At 46.5% G+C, this 14,660-nt stretch overlaps 1 protein-coding gene across 1 annotated transcript in view; it reads left to right on the top strand.

Moving 5' to 3' along the window:
- The window catches only part of LOC144724933 (SH3 and cysteine-rich domain-containing protein-like), a 34,771-nt gene extending 20,313 nt beyond the window's left edge, over positions 1-14,458 (top strand). Inside the window, exons 6-12 of the mRNA XM_078604258.1 lie at positions 1,966-2,087; positions 3,711-3,921; positions 5,400-5,470; positions 7,983-8,086; positions 9,596-9,647; positions 10,804-10,941; positions 12,389-14,458. Of these exons, the coding sequence (XP_078460384.1) occupies positions 1,966-2,087; positions 3,711-3,921; positions 5,400-5,470; positions 7,983-8,086; positions 9,596-9,647; positions 10,804-10,941; positions 12,389-12,490 (800 nt within the window). The 3' untranslated portion in view covers positions 12,491-14,458. The remainder of the gene's footprint in view (positions 1-1,965; positions 2,088-3,710; positions 3,922-5,399; positions 5,471-7,982; positions 8,087-9,595; positions 9,648-10,803; positions 10,942-12,388) is intronic.
- Positions 14,459-14,660: the final 202 nt, after the last annotated feature.

Raw genomic sequence — 14,660 nt, 5'->3', positions numbered from 1 at the left:
TATGCAAATAAAGCACTTGTGAATCCAACGCCGCTCGAATCATCCACAAGTGGGTGCCAAAATATGCACGCGTGGTCTAAATCCGTTTTCGTGTAGGCATAAAAAATAATTGGGAGTGTGATGGAGAGCGACTCCACGCCATTGTTGCGTCATGGGAAAAGGCAGCTATTCCGTCTGCTGCTCCATTTGCTGCACGCCGGGGCTGATCATAATGCCACCGTCTGCCACGAGGATCACACGTGTCAATTACTGTTGTTCTTGTTCTCCCCAAAGTCCAGCAGTAGCTGTGTTGTCACCTGTGTACCTTTGCCATGCCACGCAGCACAATTGGTGATCTCTGACGAGACGGGGGTCTCGTGATGCGATGTTGGTGGCCTGCAGTGCTGCCTCTCTCACGGTGGCCTATTCCACACTGTGGCCTCTCTTCATTTCGGCTGGGTATGGTGGCGCCTCTGTCTATGATCCAGTGCTCTGGATTTGGCGGGTTAGTAGATGAACCGGAGATCAATTATGTCCTCGAGGTAGTAACACACACACGCGAGGCGATGAGATGGCCTACAACAAAGGGGGCTGTGACTCTATTTGTACAGACTGTTGGGGTTCGTCATCGTCATCACCATTACCATCGTCATCATCACAATAATGCTAAATACCGTGTTTTGTCATGTAAGGTAAGAACACTACCTGCGTTGCTGACCACGGAGGTTTACTACCCAAGGAATAAAAGCAATCATTCGTCGTTGAAAATTTCGAATTTCGCTCTGATTGATGATTTGAACACTTTGGCAGCGGCGTTAACGGACAGTGCTCTGCTTTTCACAGCAGACAATTTGCTTCAATAGCATCCCCAGTGTGACTGAGCTGGGTTGCAATTTGATTAATTGATACCATCGCTATGTTATGCGGCAGTGGACAAGCATGCTGAGCTAAACACGAGCCTACCACGTGGTATAAAGCCTGACAACTTTACGAAGCTCGTACTGCGTTCGATAAACAAAATCCACCTTCGCTTCCGTAGAGTGTATCCAGCGAACGGTGATCACGCACACGGTGCCGGAACGCCGTGGAAACGTGGAGCCAAAGCGTGGCTTTAAACAAGGTTTCAAGGAGTTCCTTATTTTAGGCCACTTGCCCTCGAAGGTAGATTTACGGTGCCACCTCTGACAATCACAAAACAATAATGCGCCCTATATTTCGATATCCGTTTGGTTCATATTTCCTCGACACGTGTTAGCAGGAAACGCAAATTAAGAATATTACACGACTTATTCTGACGTGCCAGATCAAATTACATGAGTATCTAATACATTATGCATATTAAGCCTCATTACCCATGTTATACTTACATTTCACCAGAAAAGACACTTCATTAAAATCTAATAACATAATCAGCACCGTCAGGCATGTCTCCTTGCTCCGAGACATCAAACCTATCTTTGTACACAGAAGTGGTCTAAAGCTGGGCTCCTCGTCACCGGCAACTGAGTTTACATGCCACGGAATCGCGAAAGCCGTCTCTGTCTTCCCACTGCTCGAAGGCAGTGCGTGGATGCAGACAGCCTCATCCGCTGTTGGTCAGCGAACTCGCACGGCATAGCTCCTTTTGGCTGGCACACGCTGGCACAGGGCATGGTGCACAAACCCCACTAAACCGCGATGAGAACGAGTTGATTTACATTAACGTGTGTAGACCCGCCAATGCTCTGATTGGAAACAGTCACGAGATCCTCAGTCAGAGCCAGGGAAGGGGTTTGGGGGAGCGTCGCTGTGTGGGGTCCCTTCGAGCCCCCACGTGGGCACACGTACACACGAGTTGCACGTGCGTGTTTGCGTGTGTGTGTGTGTGCGTCTACCCCGTTCCCCTGGGACCCTCTCTCTTTCTCTCTCCCAACCCAACTTCCGATCGCCCCTTGATGCCACCCTCTCCCTCCTCCTCCTCCTCCCCCGCTTCCTCCATTCACGCAGGATGCGGGAAGAAAGTGGACCCGGTCTACGAGACTCTGCGATTCGGCACGTCGCTGGCGCAGCGCGTGAAAGGGCGTGGATGCGAGGGTGAGCCTGGGCCGTGCCGACACAGCAGTAGCATGGTACGCAACGCCACCGGCCGGCAACGGAGGAAGAAGAATAACCCAAAAAATGTCACCCTCTTCCTTCGAATGTAAACACCCACGTTTATATGTGCGAGCGTATGTTGGACTTGTTTCGCACCGTGCGTAACCAACCGCGCTAATCGGAGGTGCGGGGTGGGTGGTCGAAGGACCACAAAACTAAACGCCCAACAAAAACGTGTCAACGTCGATGTTGACGAGTAGAGCCCAGCGGGACAGCGTGTCGAGTCGTCTCGTGGTGAATATCTGATATGCTGCCAGGAATCATTGAAGCGGGCAAGTGGCCCGCGGTTTGAGATCGGTGGCCACGGTCGCGCTGTGAGCTATTCTTAATATTGCACTGCTGTCAGAGACCCAGTGCCGCATTATACTAGTAGCAAAAGTAGCATATGCTACGGGCCCCGCACTTTCAAGGGCCCCGCGCTAAATGCTTTCAAGCTATTAATTCCGGTTCAGTAATTTTGCACTTGCTCTATTACTATAGTACTATACTGCATTCAACTTTTATGAACGACTGGGTGTTTAACGTTAGCGATTTGTCGTATTATCTGGCTGTATAGCAAATGAAAAAATACAATAACTTTACTATGCAAGTAAAAAATGTATGTGTTTTAATATTTACGTGTTTTTTTTTATTTAGGGCCCCTTTATAGCTACAGGCCCCGCACTAGCTTAACCCGGCACTGCAGATATAGCTGCATCTGCCGTACGATTATTTGGTGCAATTCAGTACAGACCATTGTGGGGTAAATATAAATTAAAAGGTTAATTATGTGGGGTCAGTAATTGACCGTTTATACCAGGGATTCTCAAACCACTGTCATTGCAACCCACCGTGGTGTAGATTTTCGCGTTTACCATTCACCGGGGGTTATGCGCCGTGCAATACATTTTGTGTGCCTCTCCGTCGGATCGCGATGAGTGGAATTACCGGCTGCTAGATCCACTGCCCTGCAATCGAGTGCAGATCATGACGAGGAGCCGCAATTTTTTTTGTGCGCTTGCAACTGTGGGTGTGGAACGCAATGCTTCTCTTCGCGGTCGCACCACTGCATCCACTCCCTGCACCCTTCCACTGCTTGGGCTGGCACCTGGCTGTACACGCTTTCACTTTTCACGCCCCCCTTCCCTTCGCTATGAAAATGTAGTTGGGTTTTTTTTCATCTCCACTCGCAGCCCTGCGTCTCAGCAGCCAAGTTGATGTTTTTTAATCGTCTATTGTTAACCGAACAAAACAATCTCATCGACTTCACGGGTTCTGCCGGACGAGTGAAGTTATTTAAGAGCCTGCTGTATTATATCATCAATGTAAATTCAGTCTACAGTGGGTACATTGTGAGCCTCCCCAGCTGTATTTGTCACATTGGGTTGGAGGTGTTGGTTTAGATTCAGCGATGTGTGGTGGTGGTGGTGTACACGAGCAATCCAGAACTTCGGAGGTTAAGGGACGGTGGATCAAATTGTTTTTTTTTGGATGACAAATTGGATGACGTTGGATGGTGATGATTGTGACATCAGTGTGACGACGGAGGTTGAGTTTTACACGCGTGAGTTTTGAACGACTGCCCCCGTGTTACATCTCGTCACTCCGGTCGCCTGTAGGACGCCGATCTCATGGATGTGCCAGAAGAGATGGACATGGGAGGAGGAATGCCGAGCACCCAGACATCTTTGCAGCAAGCCACCCAGCCAGATGCCCTGCTGGCCTCTCAGCCAGCCGCCCAGCAAACCACTCAGCCAGCCACGAACCCAGATGCTCATTTAGAGGGCCCGCCGGGGACTCAGCCAGCCACCAGAGCAGACAGCCAGCCAGGTACAGGTGTGCGCGTATGCTATGGAACCAAGTCACTCGCACTCATGCTCAAACAAAGACAAAGATCCCCCCCATATAAGGTACACAGGCTGTTGGGGCAAGTGCTGTTAACTAGCACCTACAAAGGCCAATACGGTACACAAGGGGGTGATGTGACTATGATCATGCCCGGCTACCTTTGTCTCCCCAGTGGTGATGTTTGCACACCCTACCGGGTGCTAATTTGAGTCTGAGTCAACCTAGGGGATGCCCAGAACTGATTCAAATATCTTTTGCTTATGTTGGCCATGAGTGGGAATCGCTTGCCAGGTTTGTAGCGGCAAAGCGCTAACCAGCACCTTGCCAACTCCCCACATACTCAAAACAAAGACAAAAATCCCCCGTGTAGCCTTCAGCAGACTGTTGGGGCAAGTGTTGTTAACGAGTAGCACCTATGAAGGCCAGAAAGGTACACGGGGGGGTGGGTGGCCAGCACCACACACACACACGTGAGAGCTAGCAAAGTGGGCACGGTACATTCAGGGATGGATAGATGAGCAGCACTCCGATATATAAACTTGAATTTTCTCAGCTCCAGCAAGCTGCCCCAGCAAACCCACCTCTCTTTCTGCCCCCCCCTCTCTATTTAAGGCCTCGACACAGAGGAATTGGGTCTCTGTGTGTCTATGTTGTGTGTCTCTCTCTGTGTGTCTATGTGTTGTCTCTCTCTGCTTGTGTGTCTGTCTGTGTGTCTCTGTGTTGTCTCTCTCTCTCTCTCTGCTTGTGTGTCTTTCTCTGTGTGTCTCTGTGTTGTCTCTCTCTGTGTGTCTACATTGTGTGTCTCTCTCTGTGTGTCTCTGTGTGAGTCTCTCTCTGCTTGTGTGTCTGTCTATGTGTCTCCGTGTCTGTGTTTTGTCCCTCTCTCAAATTTAGTTCTACCTGATGACGACCGCTTGTGTTGCAATCGAAACGTCGTACTCTATTATTGAATTTATTTTCTTTCTAGGTGACTTCACCGAAACAACCAAAGAGTAACTCCTAGATATTTTTTGATTTAAAGCTTTCGTGACTGCAGGGATTCATCTTCTTGGTTCTTTCGGTAAAGTCACGTAGAAGGGAAGTAATAAAATAATAAAAATAAAACATAATAAAATTATTCTCACGACGTTTCGGCCACAACGCAAGCAGCCGTCCTCAGGTGAAAACCAGGTCCGTCGAGGCGACAGAGTCTGAATGAAGATGAACTCCTAGATATGTTTGTCCGATTGATGCTCAAGCACCGGGGTGCAGAGGAGTGTGGTGTGGGGAAAAGGGGCTGGGTGAGTGAAGAACTTGAATGGGTGTTTGACTCGGACACTCGTTTATGGAAAGACATTTGCAGCTCTGCTGCGTCTTTATTATTATTATAATTGCGATTATAACATCATAATCATTATTGTTGTTGTTGTTTAAAAACGGAGTGCGTCCCGAATTGTTGTTGTTGTCTTTTTCCCCCACAGAGAAAATGTCTCCCGCTGGGACGGGCTCTGAGGAGACGGGCACTGGCGACAAGCCAAAGAAGCCGACTCCGGTGAGGCCGACAGAGCAGTACCATGGGGGGCACGGGGGGCAATGCCCCCCCCCCCCCCCAAAACTGGACACCTTCGTTCATTTATTTTCAGTCGGTTACAGAAGAACCGCTCATCGTGATGCCAATTGGTTCCGCGGAACGGCCGTTAAGTGATTTGGGCGTTAAGCGAGTCTAGGAAATAGACGTTGAAGGCTTCATTCGTTCCGATTGCATCGCAAGTTACCGTTTTTCACACGAAAAAACGTACTTTATAATATGTAAACAATGGATATGAATACCAAAAGATGCTAACAACATTTTAAACACATAATATAACAATATACATGGTTAATCAATGCGTGAATTAATATTTTTACTGTGCCTACAACAGCCCGTCGTTAACAGCGGAATCGTCGGTTAGCGAACACATTGGGCTCTATGGAGGCCCTTCGTTAAGTAATTATATGTAATTCATCGTTAACATGGGTGGTCGATAAGAGGGGTTCTACTGTACAATTAAGGTTAAAAATAAATACATGCATTATATGCACCCGCGATTCCTAATGCCAGGAACAAAGCAAACCTCTGCCCCCCTCCCTCCCCCCCAATATTAAAGTCAAACTGCGCCTCGGGCTGACACGACCGGGAGATTTCCTCTGCTTATAAGCGAGACGAAAGCCTCGTGAGACATGAGGAAAGAGAGATTTAGAGGACACGATGCGATAACAAAAATATTTTAGTGAGTACGACAAATTGCGTGCCTAATTTTATTTTTGCTTTTCGCTAAAGGGAATAGTGATAGTATTAACGGGCTCGTTAGCGTTCTCTTTGTGCTTAGTAGACAATTACACGTCAGGCATGGCTAATTTGCGGTTATTTTTCACTCTACTTGCCAAAAACAATGACATTGCAAAAGCGGAACGTTTTTAATCCGTGTAAATGACCTGACATTCACAAACTAAATCAAACAAGGAGGGTGTGGAAGTGCACGCTTGCGACTAGACTGAGGGAATTGAAAGAGGGACCACAGAGATTCGAGGACAACCACAAATGAGAGAGGCCACATCGCCTGTGAGTAAAAGTGCGCACTCTTAGTTTTTTCGGTAAAGTCACGTAGGTAAAAAATGAAATAAAAATTAATAAAAGATAAAATTATAATAAATCACGACGTTTCGGAGGCAACACAAGTCTTCGTCATCCGGTGGGACCGTCACAGCCAGATTTGCTGTATCAAGTGAGGCAGGGATTCCAACATGCAAGTTCTTATCCCTGCCTCACTTGATACAGCAACTCTGGCTGTGACGGTCCCACCTGATGACGGAGACTTGTGTTGCCTCCGAAACGTCGTGATTTATTATTATTTTATTTTTATTAATTTTAATTTCATTTTTTACCTACGTGACTTTACCGAAAAAACTAAGAGTATGAATCCTTGCAGTCACGAAAGCTTCAAATCTAGAAGTAAAAGTGCGCTTGGACAGAACACGTCACTGGAAGGTACAATTGCCTAACAGCAGAATAGCAGCCAAAGGATCGAACGCACCTTGGTGGTTGGGTGGATGACGTTGACTGCAGAGATGGAGCGCTAAAATCAGCTCGTGTGCAGGAGCTAAATAGATCGTTGCATTGGGGCACCATGCTGGGTGGCGATGGCTTTGGGAGAACTCCATCCAACAGGAGATAGATCAAGGCTGTTACGACAGAAAAGGAGGCTGGGTGCCTGTCAGGAGCGGAGAGCCACGCCAGGACCGCCGAGCTCAGACCTTTGACGACCTAAGTTCAAGTCCCAGGTCGCCACTCGGCATGCAGCGAGCTTGATCGTGTCGGCCAAGTAATTGATCTTTTCCGAAAACCCAATGATGGGAATATACACGTTTTAAAAATTCCATGCACTGCTAAACACAGCAGGGGGTGGTGCAGTGGTTAGCACGGCCGTGCAATGGACGCGGCAAGGTTAGTTGTCGGCCGTCAGTGGTATTTGATATCAGAGCCAGTCTTTCCTCCCCTCCGTCGCTAACCCCCACTTATCAGTGTGATGAGGTATGGTGAACAAAACATCCCCCCCACGACTCACACGTGGCTTGGGGAGGCCTACATCCAAAGGTGGATTGAGAATGGCCTGAAATTGTTTATGAAATAAATATTTCCAATTATATTTATATATAATATATAAATACAGGGATACTTGCATCTAAAGCAGGCCCAAGATACACTGGATTGATGAGCAATTGTCTGAGACCACAGAACATATCGCATTAACCTCCCCAACTGAGGTCTGTTATGGGAGGCACTTCATTTCTCCACTTAGCATCATCTCAGGAAGCCACTGAGTGGATCAACATCCCAGACGTGCAATTGTAAGCTTTTACCCGTAGCACGTGAGAAGAAGTTGGCCTGAAATGACCCAAAGTTGACTCGAGACATAGAGCGGCTTTGCTGTCAACACGAGAGTTACTTTGCTGTGGTCAGGGGACGACGTGGGCTGCCCTTGTTGTTGTTGTTGTTGTGTCCGTCTCCCTCGTTGTGCGCGCAGGTGCGGAGAGGTCAGTTGAAGCACATGGAGTCCATTCAGCAGATGTACCAGTACGTGGCACTGTCCCAGTACGTGCCGCAAGACAGCGGCGACCTAGCCATCCAGTACGTGCATCGCGATACCGCCCAGGCTTTTATGATAGGCAACTTTTTGGGCAAGGGCCCTTCTTCATAGCAAGTAAATTGCCCGAAACCTCACCTATTGCATATTGTTCTTGTAAGGCAGTCTTACTGGCGAATGTGTTGAGTTTTTCTGGGTTTGTGGTATGGTTGATTAATGACAACCTCTAAACTGGTAACCGTATTATCGACTCACGGTTCTAAACATCAGAATCCGGTAACTGTTTCATATGTGTGTATGTTGAACTTATGTCGCACCGTACGTAGCCAACCATGATAATTGGAGGTGCAGGGGAAGGACAACAAACTAAACACAAATATAATTTCTCAAGAAATGTTGGTTTCAATTTATATTTGAAAGTGCATAGCTCCAGTGGCTTTCTAATATCGGAAGGAAAATCGTTCCAGACGGCCGCAGAAACGCATCTGAAAACGCACGATGCAGTGGCCATCTTTGTTTGATGGCTAGCTAAAATCTGCCGCAAGGATTCATTGCAGTTTGCACAGGAAATGCTGTTAGTGAACGCACATTAAGGCTGATGTTATATATGGGGATCGAATGTTGCCCCCTCGAGCGTGAGTTTTCTCTGGGCGTTCCAGGTTCCTCTCACATTTAACTACCCATTAATTGGCCGATAACACCGTGACATGTTGAGAACTGCAGAACTTGGACAATTGTTCACGCCAGCTAAGCACGTAGCCTTCTTCCTCCTACCCTCTCAGTGGTTGCTCGCACAGCTGAGCCGTTCCCTCTCTTCAACGGCGAGTGAATGCTGCGCACGTTACAAGTTGAATTCATGATTGCGGCGGTGACGCAGTGGTTGGCGTGCTGCGTTATAAACTTCAACGAATGACGCGGTGTGCGGAGGTGTTCATCTAGCCCGGTCTGTGGCCACATCTACCAGCTAGACTCCCAGTCTCCAGCTGCTCGTGCAATTGGGCACCTGTCAAGCCTGTGTTGTCCATTGCTCTTGACAACACTGCAGAGGTGGGCACAGTTTGCTATTGGCTCACAGCAGCGCAGACTTGAAGGTTTCTACTCCGTACGTACTCATAGTATTGCCAGCGATGTAGCCAATGGATCACATGCTGTGCACCTTACAGGCACAATTGTATAACCCTTGATTATAATAAGCATCTTGACTTAAAGCTTTCGTGACTGCAGGAATTCATATTCTTTGGGTCTTTCGGTAAAGCCACGTAGATAGAAAAATAATGTGTTGCGATCGAAACGTCGTGATAATTGTATTATTTTTCTATCTACGTGGCTTTACCGAAAGACCCAAAGAATATAATAAACATGACAGATGAGAAAAAGCATTTCCACAAATTACTCAATTTGTAAAACGCACAGCAACATTGGACCCCACTGCGAACACGTATTCGGACCCCTTTAAACATACTTTTGAGACTCAAGTGTGAATTTCCTGGGTAAATAAATGTGAATTATTATTATTATTGACTACATGGAGATCTTTGTGTTCTATTTTCCAGGCCCGGAGACATCCTATCAATTGTTGACGATTCCAACGAAGAGTGGTGGAAGGTAAGTTTTTTGGTAAAATATTTTCAATAAATGTTTTATCATAACAGCAGCTAAAAAAAAAATTCAGAAACGAGTTTAAATATTTAATTCAGCCGATGTATTTGTGCATTGCGGCATGCCTACTATTATTAGCACCAGCACACGTAGTAGATGGAATCACATGCCGGGCACGTACAGGCAGGCACAATTGTATAAAGCTTGATTATGAAAATGAGCACTCACATGTTGATCGCAGTCAGTGAAAAAGATTCAGAGGAGTATGTGTGTGTGATGCGTGTGTGCGTGCATGTCGGATTGTATCAGTATTGACTATATGACCATATTGATGTGTAAACATCAACGTCTTGTCGGTAAAGGACATCTTTCTCTATTTTAAACTCTTACGTGAAATATCACATTGACTGATCTACATCTGCGAAATATTGCATTGCTTTTTATTGGATGTACTGAGTATCCCTTTGGCTCAGAGAGATAATCCAAGGCACTCTTATCATGGAGTATATTTGTAAACAAATACATAAAACAACGTGCTGTTATTGAGTGTTATAAACTAATTACATCGGTGGTATCATATTTATTTATCATTTATTTTATCATAATGCCACAGTTTCAGTTGTACATTTCACAAGTTCAGGTTTTTATTTTAACACACTTGAACAACAGTGAGCCTTGTCATTACCATTTAGCGCACGTTAAATGGTAATGATGAAGATGATATCTTAACACAAGTCTTTTCTGGAAATTAGGTTATAGAATGGAATCTCTTCTTTTTCGCCATATTTTTTTTCAAGTTGTCTTTTCGGCATTATTTGAGGATTCGGAATTCAGGATCTCAGCGGTGATGGCTCATTGCTCAGACCCCTGAGCCAACCCAAGCCACCTCAAGTCTTTTTTTTCATTCGTGGTAAATGTAACAGTCACCGGTGCCTGCCGGGGTCACGTTGCACACAAATAAAAAAAAAACATCGATTCCTACACGGGTGACTCGATGCACGCATCACGAGCCTCAGAATCGATATCACCTTCATCAATTGACGCAATCGTGAACATCTCCTCTGCCGGTTATCGTCCGCCCGTCTTCATGCCGCACCTCGACCGATCGCTCTGCGCCCTCCCACCCCCCCTCACTACCTTGCGTTGTCGCTGTGAACCCCAGGGCCGGATCGACGACCGCGTCGGCTTCTTCCCTGCCAACTTCGTGCAGCGGGTGCGGCCGGGCGAGCGCGTGTTCCGTTGCGTGCGCGCGTGCGCGGGCACCCGCGAGCACGGCCACCTGGCGCTCAACCTCGAGCAGGTAGCGCTCGCACGGGCAGAGCGGGGTGTCTATGTTCCACGTGTGTTGTACGCAGTCAACCGTGCTCATCGGAGGTACGGGGGGGGGAAGGGTGACAAGCTGAACACAAAAAACAGTTCTAAAGAAATGAGTTTGTCAATCTCGATAATTTAAAAGTGCATCGCTCCAGTGGCTTCATAATATCGGAAGAGCGTTCCAGATGGCCCTAGGAGCGCATCTGAAAGCGCGCGATGCGGTGATCGTCTTTGTTTAATGGTAAGCCAAAAGCTGTTGCGAAGATATCCACGCACATGCTCGTGCACGTGTGCATCCATGCCCATGTGCATGTCATGCCCGCTCACACGTGCACACGTGTGTCTGCACACAAACACAAATATTCCCCAAAAAGCCATGCCGGCTATTGGGGCAAGTGCTATTGGTAAGCGCCTATTACGGCCGGCAGAGAATGAGGGGGTGGTGTGGCCAGCACCACGCCCAGCTGCCTTCATCTCCCCGGTGCTGATTTTTTACACACTCTGCACCAGGTACTCAATTAAGGCTGAGTCGATGTCAGAATGATCCAGAACTGGTTCAGATATTCATCGCTGATGTTGGCCATGGCTCGGAATCAAATTCAGGTTTCTTGTTTCACAGTACAGGACCCTAACCGCTGCATACCCATGTCCTCACACGTACGACTACACACACCCATGCCCACATGCACACAGAAGTACCCACACACATTTGCCCACATACACTCCCATGCCTATATCCACAAAGTGCTGATTTCTCATTTTATGCCAAATAAAGGTAGCCAGGTTCATATTTCAATTGGGCAGGGCCTGGGTTTCATTTCTGCATGGCCAAGAATGAACGCAGGCTACACAATTGCGGTATAGTGCGAGAAACCACTGTTCCGCTGCTCCTAACACATATACATGGTTACACATGCCCACAGACACACATGCGCCTTAACCAAAAGCAATGAATGCACTGTGCTCCATTGCTCAGGATGTGGTCTCTCTGCATTCACATAGCGTGCACAAGAGGTGCAAACGTGGAATGAGCAGAGCGGCTGGGTTTCATTGTAAATGAAAGCTTTGTGGCTCCCCTCTGATGCAATTTCATGAGCTCGCTCTTCTTATCTGAAGCTTCCAAATGAATATCTGTGTACATCTGTTGCTTTGTATGCCCGTTCACAAGGCTGATTTGTCTGCATTTATTTTTCCCCACATCTATCTCTCTTCTTCACTCTAGTTATTTAATTGCGGTGTGCTTATTCTGCGTTTTCATGTGATGAATAACATGTCAGTTTTCATTTATATGCTTATTCATACGTGACACACGATTGTAAAATTTGGGCTTTCTTTCACCTTTCATCTTTAATGCAACCATCACTCACCCGCTCCTCTCCATTTTCACGCTGTCCCCCGGTGTCTCGACCGCCCCCTCGTCATGCTCGCGGCAGATCTGCGTGGAGAAGGCCAGCATGCCCTCGCAGGGCTTGGTGCGTGTGCAGAGCGGCCGCAAGAAGGGCCTGGTGCCCATCGACTGCCTGGAAGAGATATGAGGGAGGGAGGAAATCGGCCATCGACAATGTCTCCATGGGGTGCGTCTCTCCCGACTCGGCCGGTCCCTTAGCGGGAGCCTGGAGAAGAGTATCTTGAGTTGGCGAGCAGGTGTGGGTGAAAACACAAATGGCTTGACTCTGTGCCATAGATGCCCATTCTGACAGCAGAGCTTCTACCGCTGTCAGAGACTCTGCCATGGAACAGCAGCTGTCACCACCACCACCACCACCTGCCAATAGTGTTGTAGTGGACGTTCTTGGTAGCCACCGGGCAGCCGTAACTGCACAGTCAGGTGGAGAAGGAGCAGACGCTGTTGGGTTCTTTTCTGGCAGTGTAAGCGCACGTCTGAATTCATAGCGGGGGAAACGTCGGGGAGCTTGGCACAGCTGGTGGTGCATCGTGTGTGTGTTGGACATCGGCGCATCATCTGTGTTAGCTGGTGGTGAAACTTGAGCGTTGACCTCTGCACCGTTGCATATTTTATGGGAACTCTGTGCATCACTACACAGCACGCTGCAGATTTGCAATAGTGCCCCCTTCAACAGTAGATGTTCCCTCCACCTTCAAATGTTATTCATTGAATTTCTGACAGACTTTTAAATAAGCTCCGTGTAGTCTCACTGCGGCATATGCCTGCCCTACTCGCAGCAGCTAATACAACACAGGCCCACAACTGTGAGATTAGTGCATTAATTTACTATTATATTGATTTATTTATTTACCTAGCTATTTATTTTTTTACAGAAAATATATTATTTTAAATGTAGCATTTATAAAAATGCATATATTATTCAATGCACATACGTTATCGTTCGTGGAATACACTGTTGTAAAAAAAACGTAGAAAGAACTACATGTTTACAAATGTCAAGTTAAATCGTGCTGTCTGAAAGTGTTTTTGATGGTTTAAAAAAATGCAAGTTCATTTCTGTGAAGATTAGAAATAGTTAATTACAAGCAATTACCGTAAATGATTGAAAATGAAGGAAAATGCAAACATTTAGCTAATGAATAGAGTGGCTGTTTAGATGTCCATGCTCGAATTGATGCGTGTGTGTATAATTGTATACATTTATCTACAATGTGTCTTTGCAAACATTTGAGAATAGGAAGGGGGTAAACATTCATGACTCCACCTCAAGTTATTTATAATCATTATACCTAACATTACCCATTGGAGTTAAATCATTTATTATTTTATTCCCCTCGTATAAATGTTTGCTTTTAAAATGAGAATAACATCACATGGGTTTTTTTCTTTGTTAAAACAAGGGACAACCCCGGATGATGTTAACATTGAACTATTTTTGGTGTCACTTTAGTCTCGCCGAACATTTGATGGCCCTCATTTCTGCTCTGTAAAGATGGGTTCTCCTTACATCAGCCATCTCATACATTTTATTTCTCAAACCCCAGGGCTGTTCCGGATGAATTGAAGACAACTATGTATACAAAATGCTTTTTAGGATTGTCGCTATTGGTGGTCAGGCTGAGACCTTGAAATAAGACCACACCTGAAAACCTCGTGTAATCATGGGTGGCATCCCACATTTAAAGTGAGGGACTAGTGTTAGCTCACGTACTGTGGCAAGATGTTAATTACCTCGCCCGATATACAGGAGGTCGTGGATTAAACCCTGACCCTGACGCCTGTACATTTGGAGTTTGCATGTTCTCTCCATGGTCGTGTGGATCTTTATCCGGGACCTCCGGTTGTTTCCTCCACATTTAGAATTAACATCATGCGTTTAGAGTATTTGGCTGCTTTGCATTGCAACGTGATAAGCCACTTCGTTGAGCTATATAGCTTTATAGATTCTGAAAAGGAGCGATACAGCTCAGTGGGCCTTACCTGGTAAAATAAAAAGTTTAGTTTCAAAATAGTTTAGTTTAAAGCACGTTATAAAGAAGTGGTTGTTCGTACCCTTGGCCACTCAGCCATGTTAACACCAGACATGTAGTTTTATTATTAGGATCTTTTTTTGTCAGTATCAAGTACGTATGGTTAATGTCAGAGGTGTGGACTCGAGTCATGTGACTTGGACTCGAGTCAGACTCGAGTCATGAATTTGATGACTTGCGACTCGACTTGGACTTGCATAACAATGACTTTGTCCCACCTCTGGTTAATGTATACTTGAGTCCTTGCAAAAGGTTTCAATTTGATGT

Source organism: Lampetra planeri, chromosome 2 (assembly GCF_965212315.1).
Source record: "Lampetra planeri chromosome 2, kcLamPlan1.2.h2, whole genome shotgun sequence".
Lineage (NCBI taxonomy): Eukaryota > Metazoa > Chordata > Hyperoartia > Petromyzontiformes > Petromyzontidae > Lampetra > Lampetra planeri.
This window is presented reverse-complemented; position numbering and strand designations above follow the sequence as displayed.